A 23604-nucleotide genomic window follows, 5' to 3' on the forward strand; every position below is an offset into this window, starting at 1 on the left:
TGATTGGGCCATACTTTTTTGTTTCTTTGTATGCTTTGTGATTTTGTTGTTGTTGAAAAGTAACATTGTAATTTTAGAAATTACTTTCTTGCTCTTTTCCAGATTTTTCTGTTTTTGATTGTTGAAGGCTATAGTTACCCATATGAATTTCAATCTGCTTTTGTTTTTGCAAGGTATTTCTTTTTTTTATGTTTTATTTTATTTTTTAACTTTACAATATTGTATTGGTTTTGCCATATATCAAAATGAATCCACCACAGGTATACATGTATTCCCCATCCTGAACCCTCCTCCCTCCTCCCTCCTCCCTCCCCATACCATCCCTCTGGGTCATCCCAGTGCACCAGCCCCAAGCATCCAGTATTGTGCATTGAACCTGGGCTGGCAACTCGTTTCATATATGATATTATACATGTTTCAATGCCATTCTCCCAAGTCATCCCACCCTCTCCCTCTCCCATAGAGTCCAAAAGACTGTTCTGTACATCAGTGTCTCTTTTGCTGTCTCGTATACAGGGTTATTGTTACCATCTTTCTAAATTCCATATATATGCGTTAGTATACTGTATTGGTGTTTTTCTTTCTGGCTTACTTCACTCTGTATAATAGGCTCCAGTTTCATCCACCTCATTAGAACTGATTCAAATGTATTCTTTTTAATGGCTGAGTAATACTCCATTGTGTATATGTACCACAGCTTTCTTAGCCATTCATCTGCTGATGGACATCTAGGTTGCTTCCATGTCCTGGCTATTATAAACAGTGCTGCGATGAACATTGGGGTACACGTGTCTCTTTATCGTCTGTGGTCACTGAATTTTCTGTTCTTTTAGCTTGTGTTCAGTTAGTGTTTTGACAGACTGTTCCTTGAAAGCTGGGAAGAAAAATAAAACAACCAAAACCTCCCAAGCAACCACCTTTCCCAGTCTTTGCAAATTGACACAGATCTAGAGTTATTCTTTAGGACTTAGCACGCCCATGTTCAGTTGCCCTAGCCTTCGTATCCTGTCAGAGTCCAGCTCCAGCAGCCAGGGAATCAACCTGAAGAGATGGGTGGTGTCGGCGAGTCATGATGCAGCCTCTCATTTTTCTTGGACTGCATAACTTTATTTCAAGCTTAAGATTCTTTTTATACTTTAACAAAAGCATTAGGTCAGAGTTTGACATTTTCAATTTGCCTTCACCCAGATTTATTGTCTCCATAAATCATTATTGCCCTTCAAACAGAGTTTCTGCTCCAGTGGTTCTCTCAGAATAGTGTTTACTTTAACTTGTGATTACATTGTAACTCATGCTTAAGTCTGGGCTGCATACAAACCTCAGCATATTTCTTATCTTTCTAAGTCCTGTTTGCCCCTAGTATCTTAAGCTCACTATTTCTTAAAAAGGGCTTCTAGCTATTAATATCTCTAAAGTTCCTAATCTCTATACACTATAGTAGAATATGCTAACATTACAACATTCCTTAAATCTTTAGCTTCTAACTATTTTAATTATTCCTAAGCCCTAAATTCAGCAAACTCCTTTGCCATAAACACTTTCCTCACAAATAGGCTTCAGATAGCAATCCCTCCCATGGCTTCAAGCTGCGGCCTATGTATTCATCCTGGAACACTCTTTTGTAAAAGTCCTTGAACAAATGTCAATGATTAACTTTATGAATTATTCTCTGAGCACAGCTGCAGAAGGCTTTGTGCCTTCTCATGCTCCTCTCAAGAATGATAAGCACCTTAATATTCTTTTCAGTCAACTCAGCCGAGGAGAGGAAAAAACAAGTCAGAATCACAAGGCCTAACTCCTTCATCCCGAGTCCGTGCCTGCGGGACAAAGAGAGGGAGTTGGGGCCATGCCTCCATTTTGTCAGTAATGCCTAACGTGGCTCTCGACAGTATCCTGCTTGCACTGCATGTAGAGATCAACTACAGCATACAAGCTTAGGTCTTCTGAGGTCTTTCTTAGGAATGCAACCTATCCTGGGTATGTGTATGACTTTCTAAATTCCCTAGTGTACACAAGTATTTTTGGTTAATATCCCCCCAAAAAAAAACTCTATCCCCAACATTTTTCCCCAGGCTTTAGGTAACCTATTGTATGTCTGTAAGTAATCTTTTGCCCAGGTAGCTATGGGTTTTTCTTTGGTCTTAAAATGTTTTTGAACAATGCCTACTGGTTTTCTGCCTGGACTGAATTCTTTTTGATTTGCAATATTATGTTAATTTCAGACATATAACATAATTTGATATTTGTATATATTTCAAAACTATGAACAAGATGTGATTTTTCCAGCAGGTTTTACTCTCTCCCCCATCTCATCTCATGTTTTATAGAAATCATTTTAATGGTTTATTTATATGTTGAATATTAATACTTTTTCTATTCTTAAAAAATGGAATGCTAATAAGTTAGACTTGCTTGAAGTATTCAGGTTATTTTGTTGTTGCAATATCAAAAGTAATTTGTGAGAACAGTAGCTCTTGACCTGTAGAAGAGCTGTAATTGAAGAATGACCATGTGTGAGGCCCTGAAGGTACCATCCTTTTATTAGGTCATATAATTCCAGTGCTCTTTTTATATCATTTTAGAGGCGATGAATGATAGTCAACAAAGGGTTATATGTGGAAGGTAGATGGAGTGATTTATTCAATGGAACACTGAAAATGGTTGAGACTTTTTACCTGGGTTTGAGCCCACTGCAATAAATGACAGTGAACTTGTTTTGTCTTTTATTGCAGGTTTTATCATCTCGTTTTAGGTTGCCTATTTCAGCACTTCTTTATGTAAATTCTTTGTTCATTGGTGGAACAATGCCACTTCTCTTGTTTCAGGGCAGCTCAGTCTGAGTCCTCAGCCTGCAGCACTGTCCATGGTCATTATGGAGGGATGCTTTGGGTACATGTACTTCTCAAGATGTTGACAGTCTTATGCCACCTGTTCAGTAAACAGAACCACTTCCCTTCCATTTATAACCCCGATAACTGTCTTCTCTGGCTTTACTGGAAACTATTTAATGCTGATCTCTTACATTCTCACTTACCTCGTGTCATGTTTCTCTTTCTTGGATTCTGCTGTTTCGATAGTGTATACTCTGGAATAATTCTATAAAACAGGCTCAGGGATGTATGGTTTTTAATTTTATCATATACTTGTTTTTCTTTGTTGTATAAATGGCTTTTTGGCTGGCTATATAATTCTTGGCAGGAAAAAAAAAGTTACTGTCTTCAGAAAATTGTAAGCATCTCTCTCTCTTCCTTTCCTCTGTTACTGATTTCTGCTGAGGATGAATCAGGTATCAGTTTGATTCTCATTTCTTTGCAGTCAGTCATTACTTGTTTACTTTCATAGATGTTTAAGGATTTTTACTTGTATTTCAGAAATTTCATCAGGTGGAGCTACATACACATTTTTATTTTTTTCCAGAAACCATCCTTTGTATTCAGTGTGTCTTTTAAATCTGAAGATTCATCTATCTCTTTGGGCATATGTGCTGTTATTTCTTTTCTTCTTTCCTTTATCCTATGTGGTCTGTCCTAGGATTTCTTTTAGAGTGGTATTTATCTCTGAATTCATTCACATTTTATAAACTCATTATTTTCTGATTTTTATTTTGAGAGACAATTTTGTATTCTTTGTCAAGTTCGTTTTCTAGTAACCTTTTGAGAGCATTTATCTTATGTTTCCACAATTTAAGCAAATATGAACATTTCCAAGTACTCTTTTTTCTCTCTGATGGATTCTTATAGACAGCTGTTCTCACTTTATGTCGAAGCAATATTCTTTTGAATATCTTTGCATATCCTTTTTTTGGCCATGCCACACAGCTTGTGGGATAGTAGTTCCCTAACCAGGGATTGAACTCAGCCACAGCAGTGAAAGCACTGAGTCCTAACCCCTGGATCACCAAAGAAGTCCCTCTTTGAGGATTTTGTTTAGAATATTTCACTGCTGCTGCTGCTGCTAAGTCGCTTCAGTCGTGTCCGACTCTGTGCAACCCCATAGACGGCAGCCCACCAGGCTCCCCCGTCCCTGGGATTCTCCAGGCAAGAACACTGGAGTGGGTTGCAATTTCCTTCTCCAATGCATGAAAGTGAAAAGTGAAAGTGAAGTCACTCAGTCGTGTCCGACTCTTCGCAACCCCATGGACTGCAGCCTACCAGGCTCCTCTGCCCATGGGATTTTCCAGGCAAGAGTACTGGAGTGGGGTGCCATTGCCTTCTCTGAGAATATTTCACTACTTACCCTTATTTTTGTACTTCCCCCCTCCCTTACTCTTCAATCATTCTATTCATTCTGATGGCTTACTTTTAATGCTTTGGTTCTCCCTACTTGCTTGATGTCATCATTTTCTTTTCATATTTCTCTATGAAGATCTAGTTTGATTAGCTTCGGTAACTATGGCAAAGTAAATGGATAGTTAAGGATGTAGATGTGGATGTTTCTTACCACAAGGTTCTGTAGGTAATGGCTAGGGATAGACACAGAGGACTTTCCTTCAGGCCAGGCAGGCAAGCAGGAGGTCCCCCTTCAGTTTCTGAAATGGAGGGTGATGTGTCTTGGAATCAGAGCACCAAGGTCTGTTGGTTTGTTCTTTTTAATGACTCTGTTTCTGTCTGGTTATATCTGTTCATATATTTGTTTGGATTCCAGATATAAGTGAAATCATACATTATTTGTCTTTCTCTGTATTGTTTATTTCACTTGGCACCCACTTGGTACATCCATGTTCTTCTCTCACTTGTTTCACTTGGTACTCTCTAGGTACATCCATGTTACCACTCTAATGACAGAGAGTGAAGAGGAACTCAGGAGCCTCTCAGTAAGGGTGGTAAAGGAGAGTTAAAAAGCTGGCTTGAAACTCACCATTCAAAAAATTAAGATCATGGCATCCAGTCCCATCACCTCATGGCAAATAGAAGAGGAAAAGGTGGAAGCAGTAACAGATTTTATTTTCTTGGGCTCCAAAATCACTATCAGTTCAGTTCAGTTCAGTCGCTCAGTCGTGTCTGACTCTTTGCGACCCCATGAATCGCAGCACGCCAGGCCTCCCTGTCCATCACTGTCTCCCGGAGTTCACTCAAAATCACTATGGACAGTGACTATAACCACAAAATTAAAAAACTGTGTACTTCTTGGAAGGAAAGCTATGACAAACCTAGACAGCATATTAAAAAGCAGAGATATCACTTTGCTGACAAAAATCCATACAGTCAAAGCTATGGTTTTTCCAGTGGTCATATATGGATGTGAGATGTGGGCCATAAAGAAGGGTGAGGGATGAAGAACTGATGCTTTCGAATTGTGGTGCTGGAGACTCTTGAGAGTCCCTTGGACTGCAAGGAGATCAAACCAGTCAATCCTAAAGGAAATCAACTCTGAATATTAACTGGAAGGACTGTTGCTGAAGCTCCAATACTTTGGCCACCTGATGCAAACCCCCGACTCACTGAAAAAAGACCCTGATGCTGGGAAAGATTGAAGGCAAGGTGGGGGTGGGAGCACAGGGTGATATGGTTGAATGGCATCACCGACTCAATGGACATGAATTTGAGCAAACTCCAGGAGATAGTGTAGGACAGGGGAGCCTGGCATGCTGCAGTCCACAGGGTCAGAAAGAGTCAGACATGACTTAGCAACTGAACCACAACATTATGGGGGACTGAAGTTTGAAGAGTTTTATTTCTTAGTTAACTTTGGGCAGAATTATCCATATTGTCCATATATGCTCATCCCTTGGTATCTGCTGGGGGTTGGTTCCAGATACCTCCCAAAGATATCAAAATCTGCAGATGCACAAGTTCCATACATAAAATAGTGTAATATTTGCATATAACCTACTCACATCATGCCATGTACTTTTAAATTTTTCCCACTTTTACTGAGATGTGATTGACATATAGCACCTACGTTTAAGGTGTACAATATAATGATTTGACTTACATCATGAAATGATTACCACAGTGAGCTGAGTGAATATCCATTGTCTCATGGACACAACACTAAAGGAACAGGAAAAAAATGTTTTTCCTTTTGATGAGAACTCAGGATTGTCTGCTCTCAACTTTCATTTAATAATGTGTAGCAGTGTAAATTATCTTTATCAGCTGTACTTAATCCATAGTACTTATTTATAACTGAAAGTTTTTACATTTTATCTACCTTCATCTAATTCCTCCCTCCCCAACCGCTGCCACTTGGTAGCCAGAAACTGTTCTATTTTTCTACTGGCCATCTGTATGTTTTCTTTAGAAAAATGTCTGTTCAAGTCCCTGCCCATTTTTAACTGTTTTTTTTTTTTTTTTTTTTATGTCAAGCTGTATGAGTTCTTTATATACACTGGATATTAACCCCTTATTGTATATTTATTTACAGATGTCTTTTCCCATTCACTAGGCCGCCTTTTCATTTTGTTGATAGTTTTCTTCAATGTACAAATGCTTTTTAGTCTCATCTAGTCCCTACCTGGTAGTTTTTGTTTTTGTTTCCCTTATTTAAGTAGAATGTCCAAAACATTGCTAAAGTATTAGTCGCTCAGTTGTGTCCGACTTTTTGTGACCCCATGGACTGTAGCCCGCCGGGCTCCTCTGTCCATGGGATTCTCTAGGCAAAAATACTGGAGTGGGTTGCCATTTCTTCCTCCAGGGGACCTTCCCAACTGTACATAAAGGAGACTTCATTAATGTGCATTAGAGGATACCCCAGGTTAACTGTCATAGAAAACTGTCTCTTGAGCCTTTAAAGTCTATACCAATTCTACACCTCTAGTTGGCCGACTGTTTCTTTATTTAGGTTTTAAGGTGAATGACCTGGGGCTATTTGTTTCCATCAACCTGACTGCGAATCTAAAGGCACAGTTGAAATGTCTATTTTTCTTGCCATCCTCAGAAGAGATTGCTGCAGATCTACTCTATGATTCTCATTCTTTTCAGCTTACAATACAAATAGCTTATTATATTTTGCAACCTATGTCTTATAACAAAGCAGTGCTGAAAAATTAAACAGAAGAATATTCAGTTGCCATGTAGGCTACGAAAATGATTTGCTGGTGGTCATTTTTAAGCTTGATTCTAAATAGATTTATGAAGAATGACACTTGGAAGACGTGGTTCAAATTTTGCTATTTAAGGTATCTTGAAATTATAGGCTCATTCTCCCTAAAATTTCAAAAAGCATAGAGCTTAGGCTCTTAAGGGTATAGCAGCGATAAAAGCTTTCATAGTCATTTATAAAAAGCAACACCTCATAGTTTTCTGTCTCCAATGGCTCTCTAATATACTTGTAGAAGGAAGGCAACAGAAAACCAAGAATAAAAATAGCTGAGCTCTCCAAAATTGGGCTTCCTGCTTACTTTCCCTGTTCAAAGAAAAGAGGAGACACCATCTTGCAATAGAGGCTTCATAGACAACTGGGCTTCTCCAGTGACAGTCAACATTTGATGCCCCGTATCTCTTGGTTCTTCTTGTTGCCGATGGTCAGCCTGGCGATGGTACTAAGACTAATGTTAAAGAGAAGGTAGTGCCCATAGGTCTTAGGGGGTCAGGGGTTATTAGCTTTTTCTTTTTGGACATGGCTTGTGGAATCTTAGTTCCCTGACCAGGGTTTGAACCCAGGCCCCCTGCCATGGAAGCACAGAGTCCTAACCACAGGACTACCAAGGAAGTTCCCTGCCTGTGTTTTCTAGAAGTTTTATGGTTTCAGGCCTTACATTTAAGTCTTTAATCCATTTTGAGTTTTACTTTTTATGGTGTGCGCATGTAGTCCAGTTTTCCCAGCACGATTTGTTGAAGCTGTCATTCCCCCATTATATATTCTTGCCTCCTTTGTGATAGATCCTCTCATATACTTTAAATTGTCTCTAGATTACTTATAATACCAAATATGATGTAAATACTATTTAAATAGTATGTAGTTGTAAATAGTTGCTGGTATGTGACAAATTCAGTTTTGCCTTTTGGAACTTTCTAGTTTTTTTCCCCCAAATATTTCAGTTCATAGTTGGTTTAATCTGTGGATGTGGACCCTGTACATATGGAGGGCCAACTATATAGAGAGAGCTTTAAGTGTCCAACTTCATAGAATGGCTGCTCTTCAACTTTGGTCTTCACTAACTGCTGGATCTCCACAGAGTAAGGGGGACACTAAAATGCCCTAGCAGTCAACTGTCAGTTATTTTGCCATTCGTCTTACCACCTATGCTGACCCTTAGCCCTGGTTGGAGGGCTTAGAGCTTGGTGGTCACTGGCTGTGGTTGGAAGCTTACACATCTGTGCTTATATAAATTACAGGTACCATGCTTGTAGTTTCTGTCTAATACTATCTGCTCATATAATCTAGAAGTTGAATAAAATTATCTTCCAGTACATTCTGTTATTTGCACATTTATTTTTATTGTTTCTTCCACTTATATTGCTGGAGGCATCAGCGGCTTCAGAAGTAGATGTGTTTTAAGTCTGCCATCTTTAATTGGAAGTGTCAGTTATTTGTGAAACTGTGCTACTTGTGAAATTGTTACTTATTATTTCCTATTATTCTCCTGTAATTTGGTTCTTTTCTTACATTTCAAAAAATTTCTTCTTGGCTTTCATAGCCTATTTTTCTTTTTTCTAGCCTATTTTTCTTTTTTCTATCAGCCACTCAAATATTGGCATTCCTTCATATTCTGTGCTGGCATTTCTTTCTTTCCTTATCTCCTCTGTGACCATCTGATTCACTCTGGTGACCCCAGTGACATGGAGTTGCCATTTTCACCCAAGTTTTTTTTAATACTAGAGCTCTCTCATCTTTTCCAGAACCATCTATCCAAACTTCCAGTTGATATTCCACTTTTTTGTTGTGTTTATTTGGTGTACTCTATGTCTGTTTCATTTCACTGTATGTCTACCCTGCTCTTCCTTTTGTTTCCCCAGACTTGACAAGAGGCTTCCAGAACCTCTAACATAGATCATGCCGACCCTCGGAGAGTAACTCTTCCTCTCTCCCTCTGTTCACCAAGCTGTCTGTTTAGCCTCTCTGCTGCTGCTGCCTCCTTACTATAGGCGATCCAGCTCCAACAGTGCCTCCAGTGCAGTCTCCACCCTACTTTAGGATCACTGCTTCCTCAGCAACAGTTAGTTTAAGTGGTACTGAATTGTGTATTCCATTTCACCATTGGCTTCCTGCTATTCACAGCAATGACCTGGGGTGAGTAGAGGTAGGGGAGAGAGGGAGGCTGTGCCCCAAGGGAGTGTGCAAGATAACTGTGTGTATGTCACATACTGTCTATTCTTTAGGACACAGGAAGAAAGTACTAGCTTGTTTGTTTAGATTTTTATCTGAAAAGTAAGAACAGAATTGAGTTCTTATATGTGAATTGATAATATTTAATTTATAGAGAAATAAAACTAGCGGTTGCTCAAGAATTTTATGGATTAGGTTGAGTGATGAAATATCTGGAGATCACCAACAGAATTTAAGCCAAATATAGTCCCTGGTTTCCTTCCCCCAAACCCTCTCCCCCTGCTTCTACAGCCTTCATCTCATCACAGCTTCAGACTTGCTCTTCTGTCCTGCTGTGCAGTCCATTGGCTTGCTACACATTTTCTTTTCCAGCAGTTTTGCCATATATTTGCAAAGAAACTGCTATTTCTATATAAGCACTGAAAGTGTTATCTGCTTATTGAAATCCAGGGTGCTGACACTCTCACATGGACTTGCATAGCATCTCTTTATGATCTCTGTCGGCATTGCATGTATTTGTGATATGAATCCTTTAAGTTATATGGTAGGTATGTCTTGATATGTTTCCTTATAAGTTTAGACCAGGAAGACTAAATTATTCAACTTGGAATTCTCAAAAACTAGGACAATTTCAGTCATATAAAGGCATGAGGATATTTTTCCATTAAGTAATAAACCAATTTGCCAACGGTATCTCTACTGTGGTTTCTTTTGTTTAATCACAAAGTGTAATACTATACACATTTTAACTCCAAAGTGTAAGCTACAAAGTAAAGATCCTTTGTTAACATTTTTACAGGAAAATGGTAAGAATTAGTCTTTAAATTCTTTTTCTTCCCCCACATCAATCACCTGATTCTCACCCCTGGAGATTGAGCCAAAGTGTGGTTTTCTAGGGATTACTGTCATTCAGGGATGTGACTGTGGGTTTCACTCAGGAGGAGTGGCAACACCTGGATCCAGCTCAGAGGATGCTGTATAGGGATGTGATGCTAGAGAACTACAGCCACCTCATCTCAGTGGGTGGGTAGCACTTATTTCCCACGTAGACTCCCAGTGTACATATCCTTTCTTACTTATAGAAACTTGTGGGATTTTTGTAGACTAAAATAATACTTAGGTTTGGGATTTAGAGACCAAGGTCAGTTTATCCCTTTTGAGTACCAGAAAGAATGTGTTGTCCTCTACTCACGCCAAGTCATATCCAACTCTTTGTGACCCCATGGACAATAGTCCCCCAGGCTCTGTCCATGGAATTCTCCAGGTAAGAACACTGGAATGGGTTGCCATTCCCTTCTCCAGGGGATCATCCCAACCCAGGAATCAAACCCGGATCTCCCACATTGCAGGTTGATTCTTTACTTTCTGAGCCACCAGGGGAGCCACCTCTGCCCCATAATAGGATTAAATGAGCCTTCTTTAATTGTATATTCTTTGAAGTACACTGTCATGTTCCTTCAAAGGCTCTGTCCAATTTATTTCAAGTCATATAATCCTCATTAACAGGGTACTGTATCCCTAAGCCAGAAGTGATCCTCAAATTGGAGCAAGGAGAGGAGCCATGGATATTGGAGGAAGAGTGCTCAAGTCAGTGTCCCACATGGGAGAGTCAGTGGGAGTATAAGCCCCGTGCTGTTTAGGAGAAAATAAGATCACAAAGGGTTAGTTCAGAGATTAAGACCGTTGAAAGGGTCTTCAGGAATCATGTTTTTGTGGCTTTGGACCTTTGGAATGCACATTAACATGGCTCAAGTATTCAGTGTCATTGAATCATGCATATCTTCCCAGTGTCAAAATGGTGGTATCTTTTAAGGTATAAATTATATATTGAGTTAAATGCAAATGTTTAAGCATTCAAGTAAATAAAATAGTCTATACAGAGACACCCATATGTCAATCATGATGAACATATGGAACAATTTTTTAATCACCCCAGAAGGCCCCCTGGTGTTGTCCTCCCAGTAACATTGCTCCCCCTTCTATTAGCATAGATCAAGTTTGCCTGTTTTTAACTTCAGATAATTGTAGTCATACAGTATGTACTATATGTAAATCTACGTGCACTATGTATATATTATATAATGTGTCTGCCTTCTTTGGATCAGCACTGTGTGTGTCATTCATGCCGTGTATCAGTAATTTATTGCTTTGCAGTGTTCCATTGTGACTATCCCAGAACTTGTCCCTCCATTCTGTTACTGAAACATAGTTGGGGTACATATTTGAAACATACTTGTTTTAAAAGATTTATTTTGAATTTTTCAGTATTTGAAAAATAGTACTACACTTTTTAACTAGTTGATTTACAGTATTAGTTTCAGGTGAACAACATAGTAATTCAATATTTTTGCAAATTATACTCCATTATAAGTTATTACAAGACAATGCATATAATTCTCTGTGCTATACAGTATATCCTTGTTGCTTATCTGTTTTATACATAACAGTTTGTATCTCTTAAACCAAACCCCTAATTTGTCCCTCCACCCTTCAGTCTCCCCTTAAGCAACTGTAAGTTTGTTTCCTGTTTTGCATATACACTTATTTTCATAAGATGAGTCAAGAGAACATTGTTTCTTGATGATTTTTACAATAAATTCTTTGGTGTTTGGAAAATTTCACCACTGAAGCCATTTGGGTCTGAAGTTGTGGAGATTTTCAGAGTGTTAAATTGTAGATATTTATTTTTGTCAATATCATAAATACAGTACATACAGTTTCTGGAACAGAATAATGATGAATTATATTTTCTTAATATGAACTACTATGTGGTCTGATGTACCTGCTCTCTTGGTGCAATGAGAGAAAAGCCAGGAGTCCTACTAAAGTTGGTATTGCAGGTGAAGAACACTAACAATGAATCTGAGCAATGTTCTGTAGAAGGGACAGGTAGCGCTCCCTCTCCTGAGAGACGAGAGAGAAGATTTGGAGATCTTTCTCTTAACTTTTTGGTAGACAAATTTCTTCAGGGAAAAAGAAGAAAAAAAAGAACACTTTGTCTCCAGCCTTATACCAAAGATTGCATCAGGGTCCCAGGTTTAAGCACCCCCACTGAAATGGAAATCTCTCTAGCATTCTATCCATATGTAATAAATTACTCTCCAAAATTTAGGTTCCAAATTTTGTTAATATTCGCTCACAAAGTTCTAACTGCAGCAAAGTAAAATTATATTTTGTGGAATCCCACAGTGCCACTCATTTTACTTCTCCATAGGTGACTTCAGGCCAATTTTTCTATATAATGAGCCATTTCTCATTTTGTTTTAGCCTTTAAAATGAAGGTTTTACCTGGCCTAGCTGTACCCAGGTGAAGCAGGATACATTAGTATTTTGCCCACATTGTGCCTTGAACTGCAATGAAGTCAGTGCCACATTTTGCTATACATACAATTCTGGCCAAATGAAGCTGGTTTAAATGCCTTCTAGGCTGAGGCAGGGTCATGAATCTCTTCAGCTAAATTCAAGAACAAATTTCACACCTCTTTCTAATGGAGTAACCACACTATAGGAAAACTGCTTACAGACTGCATGTCTGAGGTTTCTTTCAGTATCAGGGGCTTGCACAAATATTTGAACATTCTGATAACTATCCCTGTTATCAGAGGGCTCACACTTAAAGGACAAATTAATGCCAGATTTTCACACACACAAACATAATCCCAGATTATGCTTGTTTTTTTTTTTTTTACAGGTTGTCTGGTAGATTCCAAGTGATCCACCCAAAAGTAGGTGCATTAGGCTAGAGACCCATTATCAGCTTCTAATGGGTCAGGCAACAGATTTCAATGGGAACTCATTAGAAAACTCTATTACTTTTCCAAAAGGCATCTCCCAAAGTAGCTCCATCTGAAGACCACCTTGGTCATGTGGTCTCCTTTGTATACTACCTTCCCTGACAACCTAAGCCTTTTAATGCCCCCAAAGGCAAAAATTATCCATCACGGGAACTTGTTCTGTCTCCGGTAGTATAAGATTCTAGGCATGAACACTAAATTTTCACCCACAAAAACTTCTTTCCCTGATTAAGATGACTTTCTCTAGGGTTTAGGACAAACTAATTTATACCATATAGTCTGATGCAGTATCCACAAAACAACACAAGCTGTTTTTAAAAATTACCCTTTTGAGTGATGTCACTATGGTTATAGTTGAGATATTTGTTTTGTTATTTGCCTTCAATCTACAAGCAGTAAAATCTGTAAACCACCAAATTCCTCTGCCCAACACAACAGGACACCAGACAGTCCCATACACCTATACATCTAAAGGTGGGTGGGCTGGAACACACAGAGAAGACAGAACTAGGGGAACAGTGAGGAGTGGATGACAGTAGATGAAAAAGCAATTTATGGGGTTAAACAGCTGGGCTTACCTGGAGAAATGTATATTCATTCAATGTTTGTAAAATGATGGCTAAAAAACTGTCTCAATGATACTTAAACCCTTCAGAACCAACAAAAATTATTTTCCGAAGTATACAAACATCTCACACAACTCACCAAAAATTGGCTGAAGAGCTAAATAGATCTCTCTCCTAAGAATATATCCAGATGGCCAATAGGCACATGAAAAGATGCTCAACATTGCTCATTATTAGGGAAATACAAATCAAAACTACAATGAGGTGTTACCTCACACCACAGAATGGCTACCATCAAAAAGTCTACAAACAATAAATGCTGGAGAGGGTGTGGAGAAAAGGGAACCCTCCTACACTGCTGGTGCAACTATACATTGATACAGCCCCTATGGGGAACAGTATGGACGTTCCTTAAAAAATAAAACTACCCTATGATCCAGCAATCCCACTCCTGAGCATGTATTCAGAGAAAACTGTAATTCAAAAAGAAACAGGTACCCCAGTGTTCACTGCAGCAATATTTATAATAGTCAAGACTATTATAAATAGTCTTCCAACCTGAATGTCCATCAACAGAGAAATGGATAAAGATGTGATACATATATACAATGAAATATTCAGTTCAGTTCAGTTGCTCAGTTGTGTCCGACTCTTTGGGACCCCATGAATCACAGCACGCCAGGCCTCCCTGTCCATCACCAACTCCCGGAGTTCACTCAAACTCACATCCATCGAGTCAGTGGTGCCATCCAGCCATCTCCTCTGTCGTCCCTTTTTCCTCCTGCCCCCAATCCCTCCCAGCATCAGAGTCGTTTCCAATGAGTCAACTCCTCACATGAGGTGGCCAAAGATTACTCAGCCATAAAAAAGAAGGGAAATAACCACTTTTAGGAATATGGATGGACCTAGATATTATCATGGCACCCCACTCCAGTACTCTTGCCTGGAAAATCCCATGGATGGAGGACCCTGGTAGGCTGCAGTCCATGGGGTCGCTAAGAGTCAGACACGACTGAGCGACTTCACTTTCACTTTTCACTTTCACGCATTGGAGAAGGAAATGGCAACCCACTCCAGTGTTCTTGCCTGGAGAATCCCAGGGACAGGGGAGCCTGGTGGGCCGCCGTCTATGGGGTCGCAGAGTCGGACACAACTGAAGCGACTTAGCAGCAGCAGATATTATCATATTAAGTAAGTCAGGAAGACAAACACCATATGATACCACTTTTGTTCAGAATCTAAAATACAACACCAACAAGCTTATCTATGAAACAGACGCAGAGAACATACTTGTGACTGCCAAAGGCTAGAGGGATAGGGAAGGGATGCATTGGAAGTTTTGACTTAGCATATAGAAACTGTTATATGTAGAATAAATAACAAGGTCCTATATTCAGTATGCTGTAATAAACTACAATGGAAATGAATATGAAAAAGAATATGTATAACTGAGTCACTTTCCTGTATACCAGAAACTAACACAGCACTGTAAATCAGCTGTATTACAATAAAGTAAAATTATAAATGAGTTTTCACTTAGGACATTAAACTCAAGAATATAGAGAATTATTGGAGAAGAAAATGGCAACCCATTCCAGTAACCTTGCCAGGAGAATTCCATGGACAGAGGAGCCTGGCAGGCTACAGTCCAGGGGGTTGCAAAAAGTCAGGCATGACTGAGTAACTATCACTCACTCATATAGGATTATAGATAGCAGAGGAGTAAACACAGGTACACATAACCAAAAAAATCGTAAGGTTAAAGATAATGAAATTTTAGGACCAGGTTTAGAATTTTATCATTTTCATGGTATACAGAGATGTTGAAACATGTATGTGAAAGCAGGATTGAGATTTATTTGGGGGAAAAGCCAGAAGGGATTGAAACAGGGTTTGATGGTCAGGAGAGGTCTCCTGATGAGTAACTCTGATGTATTATAATAAAGAGAACATAACAATCCCCCAGTGGAGGAAATGGCAACCTGCTCCAGTATTCTTGCAGAAAATGCCATGGACAGAGGAGCCTGGTGGGCTACAGTCCATGGGGTTGCAAAAAGTTTTTCACGACTGAGCGTGCACATGAGCACACACACACTGACTAGAATAGAGCTGTGAGTCTGATCCTGCGGCAAGAGTGGTTCACTGCCGTGCTCTTTTGTCGCATATTTTTATTCATCATGAATCAGAGCTAGAAACAGAATTGCATGGGTTTTAGTACTGTTCCTTTATGAATCAGTGCTTTTAGAATATGGACTTGTTGCTCCTGGGTAGAATTGAAAAAGAGATGAAATTGGATGTATACACTGTTGTCATACTCTAGGCATGAAGAGATTAGGACCTAAAATGACCAACTACCCCAAACCTAATACTGTTTCCTCTAAATATCCTTGTGAACTAATCTTTCTTGTCCCTCTATTTCAGAATTAATTAACAACAGCAGAAAGAAGTTTGACTTTAACAAAGGTAGAAAATGGTCCCATGATGACAAGCATGAAAGAATTCATTATGGAGAGAAGTCTTATGAATATAATAAAAATGAGAATGGCCTCTGTCTTAATGAAGACTCTGTTCAGCATCAAAAAATTCAAATTTTGGAGCAACCTTTTGAATACAATGAATGTAGGAAAGCTTTCCATGTGAATTCACTCTTTGTTAAACTTAAGAAACCTTACACAGGACAAAACACCTGTGAATACACCGAATACAGAAAAACCTGTGATATTTCACCTCTCATTGCTCAAAGAACACATCCAAAAGAGAATCACTATGAATTTAATGAATGTGGAGAAAATTTCTTTGAGGACTCCATTCTCTTTGAACATAGTGTTGACCCTTCGAGCCAAAAGGCAGACCTGACTCCAATTCAGACGACCTACTCAATTGACAATATAATTAAATATAATGAATGTGGAACCATAGTCTTTGGTGCACAACAGAGCATACACACAGGAGAAAAACCCTATGAATGTGGAAAAACATTCAAGCAGAAATCAGCCCACACAAAACATCAGAGAACCCACACAGGGGAGAAATCCTATGAATGTCATGAATGTGGGAAAAGTTTCTACAAGAATTCAGATCTCATTAAACATCAGAGAATTCATACAGGGGAGAAACCTTATGAATGTCAAGAATGTGGAAAATCCTTCAGTGAAAAGTCAACCCTCACCCAACACCATAGAACACACACAGGGGAGAAACCATATGAATGTCATGAATGTCAGAAGGCCTTCTCATTTAAGTCAGTCCTTACTGTACATCAGAAGACACACACAGGGGAGAAGCCCTATGAATGTTATGAATGTGAGAAGGCCTTCCTAAGAAAATCCGACCTAATTAAACATCAAAGAACTCACACAGAAGAAAAACCTTACGAATGTAGTGAATGTGGGAAATCTTTCTCTGAGAAGTCAACTCTCACTAAACATTTGAGAACTCATACAGGTGAGAAGCCCTATGAATACACTGAATGTGGAAAAAATTTCCGTCAGCAGTCAGCTCTAATTGTTTATCAGAGAACTCATGTAAGACAGAAACCCTATGAATGTAATGAATGTGGAAAATCATTCTGTGAAAAGTCAAAACTCATTGCACATCACAGAACACACACAGGGGAGAAACCCTATGAATGTAATGTTTGCAGAAAATCATTCTATGTGAAGTCAAAACTTACTGTACATCAGAGAACACATGTGAGAAGAAACCCTATAGGTATAATGAGGGAAATCACTCTGGGTGAAGTTAACAGTTTATAGAACAAAGAACAAGTGGGGAGAAAAATCTGTTAGGATTTTGAGAACACCTTTGGTCTAAAGTCAGTTCTTAAAATACAGCAGCTAACTTACAGAGGGGAGCAAATAAATAACTTAGAGAAGGGAGCAAATAATATGAAGATATTCAGGACATAGAAAAATCTTCTACTGGAATTAAGCTCAGAATAGAGAAGACCTATTGGTGAATGAATACAGGGAACCTTCTGCCCCAAACTACACGTCACTAAATATCAGAGAAATCAAGGTAAACCCTCTATCAGTATTTGTAGAAAAGACTTCATCCACAGGCCAGAGAAAATGCACAAACTATAGGAAATTATAGGAAAGCATTTACTTTGAGGTGATACTTTTATTGCAGTTGTGTGAAACGTCTGAAGTAGCATCTCAGTGGACATCAGACAGTAATTACCAGAAAAATACTTCTGTTTTAAATGGAAAGAAGCTCTAGGTTAAACCTAGTCTAATCAATCAGTGAAATGTGGAGAATGCCTGCATTTAGACAGAGCATTTATACAGTATGGCCAATGCTCAGTGTGCTGTTCCTTCCAATTTAAGGTATTAGATGTGAACTGGAATCAGTGGTTGTAAGGAATTCAAATGTCTGCTGGCCCTCCTACAGGCCTCCCCACAAGTCTGCCATCGGGGATAAGAAAGGTGTTCTGTCCACGTGTATCAAGAGTTCTGAGTGCAGGTGAAAAAGACAGCATGGCTGATGTGTTGGTAACATTGGGCAGATAAGTAAATGTGTGGAAGATGTTTAAAGTCAAATTCCTCACTGTTGGAAAAGGTATCTGTTAAAATGGAAACAAGCTAGAAAACGTCTTGGAGGGTTGCACTGGACTGTAACTCATATTTTAAATACACAGAAATAGTTATATTAGTGGTTTTGTGTGTGTGTGTGTGTGTGTGTGTGTGTGTGTGTGTGTGTGTGTTTTATGGATCTGTCAGCTGAGAGGGCCTGAACATACATAGTCTACTACTTTGTATGTAGAAGCTTAATGAAGGACAGAATACTGGCATAATCTCTAAGTATTTCCCCACAAAATACTAATCAGGTATACAAACTGGCAGAATGGATGCAAATATAGACCTGTATATATGCCATCTACAAGAGACCCTCTGTAGACCTAGGGACACATACAGATTGAAAGTCAGAGGATTTAAAAAGATATTCCATTTAAACCTGAATCAAAAAGAAAGCAGGCATAGCAATACTCATATCAGATGGAACAGACTTTAAAGAATGTTATAAGTAAATACATTACACAGTGATCAAGGGAGCAATCCAAGAAAGATACAACAATTAGGAGCATCTCAATACATAAAGTAAATGCTAACAGCCATAAAAGGGGAAATTGGCAGTAACACAGTAGTGGGAGACTTTAACACCCCACTTACACCAATGGACAGATCATCCAGACAAAATAATACAGTTTTAACTGACACAACAGACCAGATAGATTTAATTTATATTACACAATACACCACTTGAAAGTGGCAGAGTACACTTTCTTCTCAAGTGCACATGAAACATTCTCCAGAATAAAATCACATCTTCTGTCCCAAATCAAGCCCCAGAAAATTTAAGAAAATTGAAATTTTATCAAGCAATTTTTCTGACCACAACGCTATGGGATTAGAAATCAAGTTATAGGAAAACTAAAAAAATACAAACATGGAGGCTGAACACTGCATTGCTAAATAACCAAGAGATTACCAAAGAAATCAAAGAGGAAATAAAAAATACACAAATTACAATAAAAACTCGATGATACAAAACCTAAGTGATGGAGCAAAAAAAGTTCTAAGAAGTTTATAATAATTCCATCTCATGTCAAGAAACAAAAATCTCAATCTAACTTCACACCTAGAGCAACTAGAGAAGAGCAAAACCCAAAGTCAGTAGAAGGAAAGAAAGTTCATAGCAGAAATGAAATAGAAATGAAGAAAACAATAGCAAAGAACAATAAAAGTTGATTCTTTGAGAAGACAAAACTGATAAACCTTTAGCCATACTGATCTAGGGGGAAAAAAAAAAGGAAGGGGAGGATTCAAATCAAGAAAATCAGAAATGAAAAAGGATTAATTACTACTGACACTGCAAAAATGCAAAGGATCATAAGAGACTATTACAAGCAACTATATGCCAATAAAATCAACAATCTGGAAGAAATGGACAAATTCTTGGAAAGGTATAACCTTTTATGACTGAACCAGGTTAGGATTTTCCCAGATTGGGAAACAGACCAATCACAAGTAATGAAATTGAAAGTATAGTTTAAAAGTCTTCCAACACACAAAAGTCCAGGAAAAGATGGTTTCACAGGCAAATTCTAGCAAACATTTAGAGAAGAGTTAATACTTATTCACAAAGTCTTTCTGAAAATTGCAGAGGGAGGCACATTACCAAATTCATTCTACAAGGCTGACATCACTCTGATACCAAAATCAGGCAAAAAAAAAAAACACACACACACACAAAAAAGAAAATGACATCAATGACACTGATGAACAGATATAAAAATATCACTGATTAACACAGATAAAAAATTATTCAGCAAAATAATGGCAAACAGAATCCAACAACACATTCAAAGGATCACACACCATGATCAAGTGGGATTTATCTCAGGATTGCAAGAACTCGTCACAAAACACACAAATCAATGTGCTACACTGTATTTAAAAATTAAATAGATGAAGTAAAAGCTTTTAACAAAATTCAACAGCATTTATGATTTAAAAAAAAAAAAAGCTCGCCAGAAAGTGGGCAAAAAGGGAAACTACCTCAGCATAGTAAAGGCCATAAACACAACCAACCTAGAACAAACATGATTCTCGATGGTGAGATACTGAAAATATTTCCTCTAATATCAGAAAGAAGACAAGGAAGTACACAATAAGGATGTAAGGATATCTACTCTCACCACTCTTATTCAACATGGTTTTAGACATCCTAGCCAAGGCAATCAAATAAAGAAAGAAATGGAATCCAAATTGGAAAAAAAGTAAAACTGTCACTTTTTCCAGATGACATACTATATGTAGAAAATCTTCAACATGCTACCAGAAAATTACCAGAGCTAATCAATGAGTTTGGTAAAGTTGCAGGGTACAAAATTAATGCAAAGAAATCTGCTCTCCTATACAATAAGAATGAAAGATCAGAAAGAAAAATTATGGAAATAATACAATTTATCATCCCCAGAAAAGAATAAAATATGTAGGAATACAGCTCTGTAAGGAAGGAAAGGGCTTCCCCAGTGGCTCAGATGGTAAAGTGTCTGCCTACAATGCGGATGACCCAGGTTCAATCCCTGGGTCAGGAAGATCCCCTGGAGAAGTAAATGGCAACCCACTCCAGTACTCTTTGCCTGGAAAATTCCATGGACTGAGGAGCCTGTCCATGGACAGTCCATGGGGTCACAAAGAGTCAGACATGAGTGAGCGACTTCACTCACTCAAGGAAGCAAAAGACCTAGACTCAGAAAACCATTTAAAAAACTGATGAAAGAAATCAAAGATGACACAAATAGATGGAGAGATTATACCATATTCTTGGATTGGAAGAATCAGTATTATCAAAATGACTATATTACCCAAAGCAATCTAAAGATTCAACACAATGCCTATCAAATTACCACTTGAAGTTTTCACAGAACTAGAACAACAAATTTTAAAATTTGTATGGAAACACAAAATACCTCAAATAGCCAAAGCAACCTTAAGAAAAATGGAGCTGGAGAAATGAGGCTCTCTGACTTCAGACTATACTACAAAGCAACAGCAATCAAGACCATAATGGCATCATAGAACAAATATAAATGAAACAGGATTGAAAGCCCAGAGATAAACCTGTGCACTTGTGGTCACTGAATTTAGGACAGAGGAGGTAGGAACATTCAATGGAGAAAAGACAATCTCTTAAATAAGTGGTTTATTTATTTATTTTTTTAAACTAGACAGATACATGTAAAAGAATGAACTCCCTAACACCATACACAAAAGTAAACTAGAAATGGATTAAAGGCCTAAATGTAAGTTTAGGTGTTATAAAACTCTTAAGAGGAAAACATAGGTACAATAGTTTCTGACATAAACCACATCAAGATTTTTTTTTTTTACCAACCTCCTACTTTCATTAGAAAGTAAAAAAAAAACAAGTGTGACCAAATTGAATTTTATGGAAATTATAAACAAGAAAAGATAACCCTCAGAATGGGAGAAAATATTTGCAAATGAAGGAACTGACAAAGGATTCATCTCCAAACTTTATGAACAGCTCATGCAGCTCAGTATAAAACAAACAACCTAATCAAAACATGGGCAGAGGACCTAAATAGACTTTTCTCCAAAGAAGACATGGGCTTCCCCAAAAGTGGTGCAATGGTAAGGAATCTGCCCGCCAATGCAAAGAGATACAGGTTCAATCCCTGGGTTGTGAAGATTCCCCTGGAGGAAAAAATGGCAACCTGCTTCCGTATGCTTGCCTGGAAAATCCCATGGATAGAGAAACCTGTGGGCTGTAATCCATGTGGTCGCAAAGAGTTGGAGATGACCGAGCACACACACACGTGCCAAAGAAGACATACAGATGGCCAAGAGGCACATGAAAAGATGCTCAACATCACTAATTATTAGAGAAAGAGAAATCAAAACTGCAGTGACGTATCACCTCATATGGGTCAGACCATTATCATAAAGTCTACAAATAAGTGTGGAGAAAACAGAACCCTCTTGCAGTTTTGGCAGGACTGTAAACTGATACAGCCACTATGGAGAACAGTATGGAGGTTCTTTAAAAAAGTAAAAGTAGAACTACCATTTGACCCAGCAATCCCACAACAGGGCATAGACCCTTAGAAAACCATAATTCAGAAAGACACAGTGTTCACTGCAGTACTATGTACAATACTCAGAACACAGCAATAACCTAAGTGTCCATCGACAGATGAAAGAATAGGTGGTACAATGGAATATTACTCAGCCATAAAAAGAAACAGAATTGAGTCATCTGGAGAGATGTGGGAGTCGACAGTCTGTCATACATAGTGATGTTAAGTCAGAAAAAACTAATGTCGCATATTAACGTATGTACGTGGAATCCAGAAAAATTGTACAGATGAACCTAGTTCTAGGGCAAAAATAAAGACATAGACATGGAGAATGGATGTATGGACACAGGCAGGTAATTGGACAGTGGGATGAATTGGGAAATTAGGTCTGACATAAACACACTTATGTATAAAAATACGTAGCTAGTGAGACCTGCACAGTGTAGCACAGGGAGCTCAGCTCACTGCTCTGTGATGACCAGGATGGGGGAATGGGAGGTCCAAGAGCAAGGGTATATACGTTGTACATCAGGAAATAACACAACATTGTAAAGCAAATATACTTCAATTTTCGTAAGGTAAAAACAGAATAGTTGGAAAAATTTAAAAATTAAGAGTGTAGACTAGATAGGCAACAGTGTTTATTTTCACACTTGGGTCTGTAGGTAAGTGTTTTGTTTGGGGAACATACACACTCAGGTGTATAGGCAAAATGAAGTTTCATGTGCAGCTTATTTTCAAATGCGTTAGAAAGGAAAAAGTAATTTGTGTATAGAGATAGAGTTCAAGCAAGTGTAAGGGGTAGGTGGAGGAAATGCAATTCAGAGTTGGGAATTGTGAGTTTTTTGTACTATGCTTGTGACTTTTTTTAAGTTTGAAATTCTCAAGCAAATGTTTGAAAGTTTTAAGTTAACTGACATAGAGCCTACCACATTACAGAAAAAGAAGTGAAGCCATAGTAGTGTCTCAGATACAGAAAAATATGATAAGACTTTACACACATTCATGATTTCAAAATAGAAACAGGAGACTTAACTAAAAACAAAAAGCTAACTTACAACAGACATCATACTAAACAGATAGATACTGGAATGTTTCTTCCTTATATTAATAGATATGAATGCTTGTTACCACCACTTCTATTTAACACTGGACTGAATGCTTTAGCTAGGTCATTAAGGCCAAATAAAAATAAAGCATCAAAAACTGGAATTATTTGCAGGTGATACCATTGTATACATTAACAATGTCTATGGGAAAAGTATTAGAAGTGAATTAGCAAATGATTTAAAAATCATTTTTATGTATAAATAACAAATAGAAAATATAAGTAATATCAGGAGAAATGTATCCTTCCTGGATAGGGTGACACAGACCAGATTTATTCTGCCTGACAAAAGTGGGTAAAGAAAAATAAAGGAAATAA

The 23604-nt window shown here is 38.2% G+C and overlaps 1 protein-coding gene across 1 annotated transcript in view; it reads left to right on the forward strand.

The window, feature by feature from the left end:
- The window catches only part of LOC113885486 (zinc finger protein 37A-like), a 35327-nt gene extending 16912 nt beyond the window's left edge, over nucleotides 1-18415 (forward strand). The window contains 5 exon segments of the mRNA XM_027530869.1: nucleotides 10107-10233; nucleotides 10717-10791; nucleotides 13051-13071; nucleotides 15992-17281; nucleotides 17284-18415. Coding sequence (XP_027386670.1) covers nucleotides 10107-10233; nucleotides 10717-10791; nucleotides 13051-13071; nucleotides 15992-17281; nucleotides 17284-17309 — 1539 coding nt within the window. The 3' untranslated portion in view covers nucleotides 17310-18415.
- The last annotated feature ends 5189 nt before the right edge of the window (nucleotides 18416-23604 follow it).

Source organism: Bos indicus x Bos taurus, chromosome 28 (genome assembly GCF_003369695.1).
Source record: "Bos indicus x Bos taurus breed Angus x Brahman F1 hybrid chromosome 28, Bos_hybrid_MaternalHap_v2.0, whole genome shotgun sequence".
NCBI classification, from domain to species: Eukaryota; Metazoa; Chordata; class Mammalia; order Artiodactyla; family Bovidae; genus Bos; species Bos indicus x Bos taurus.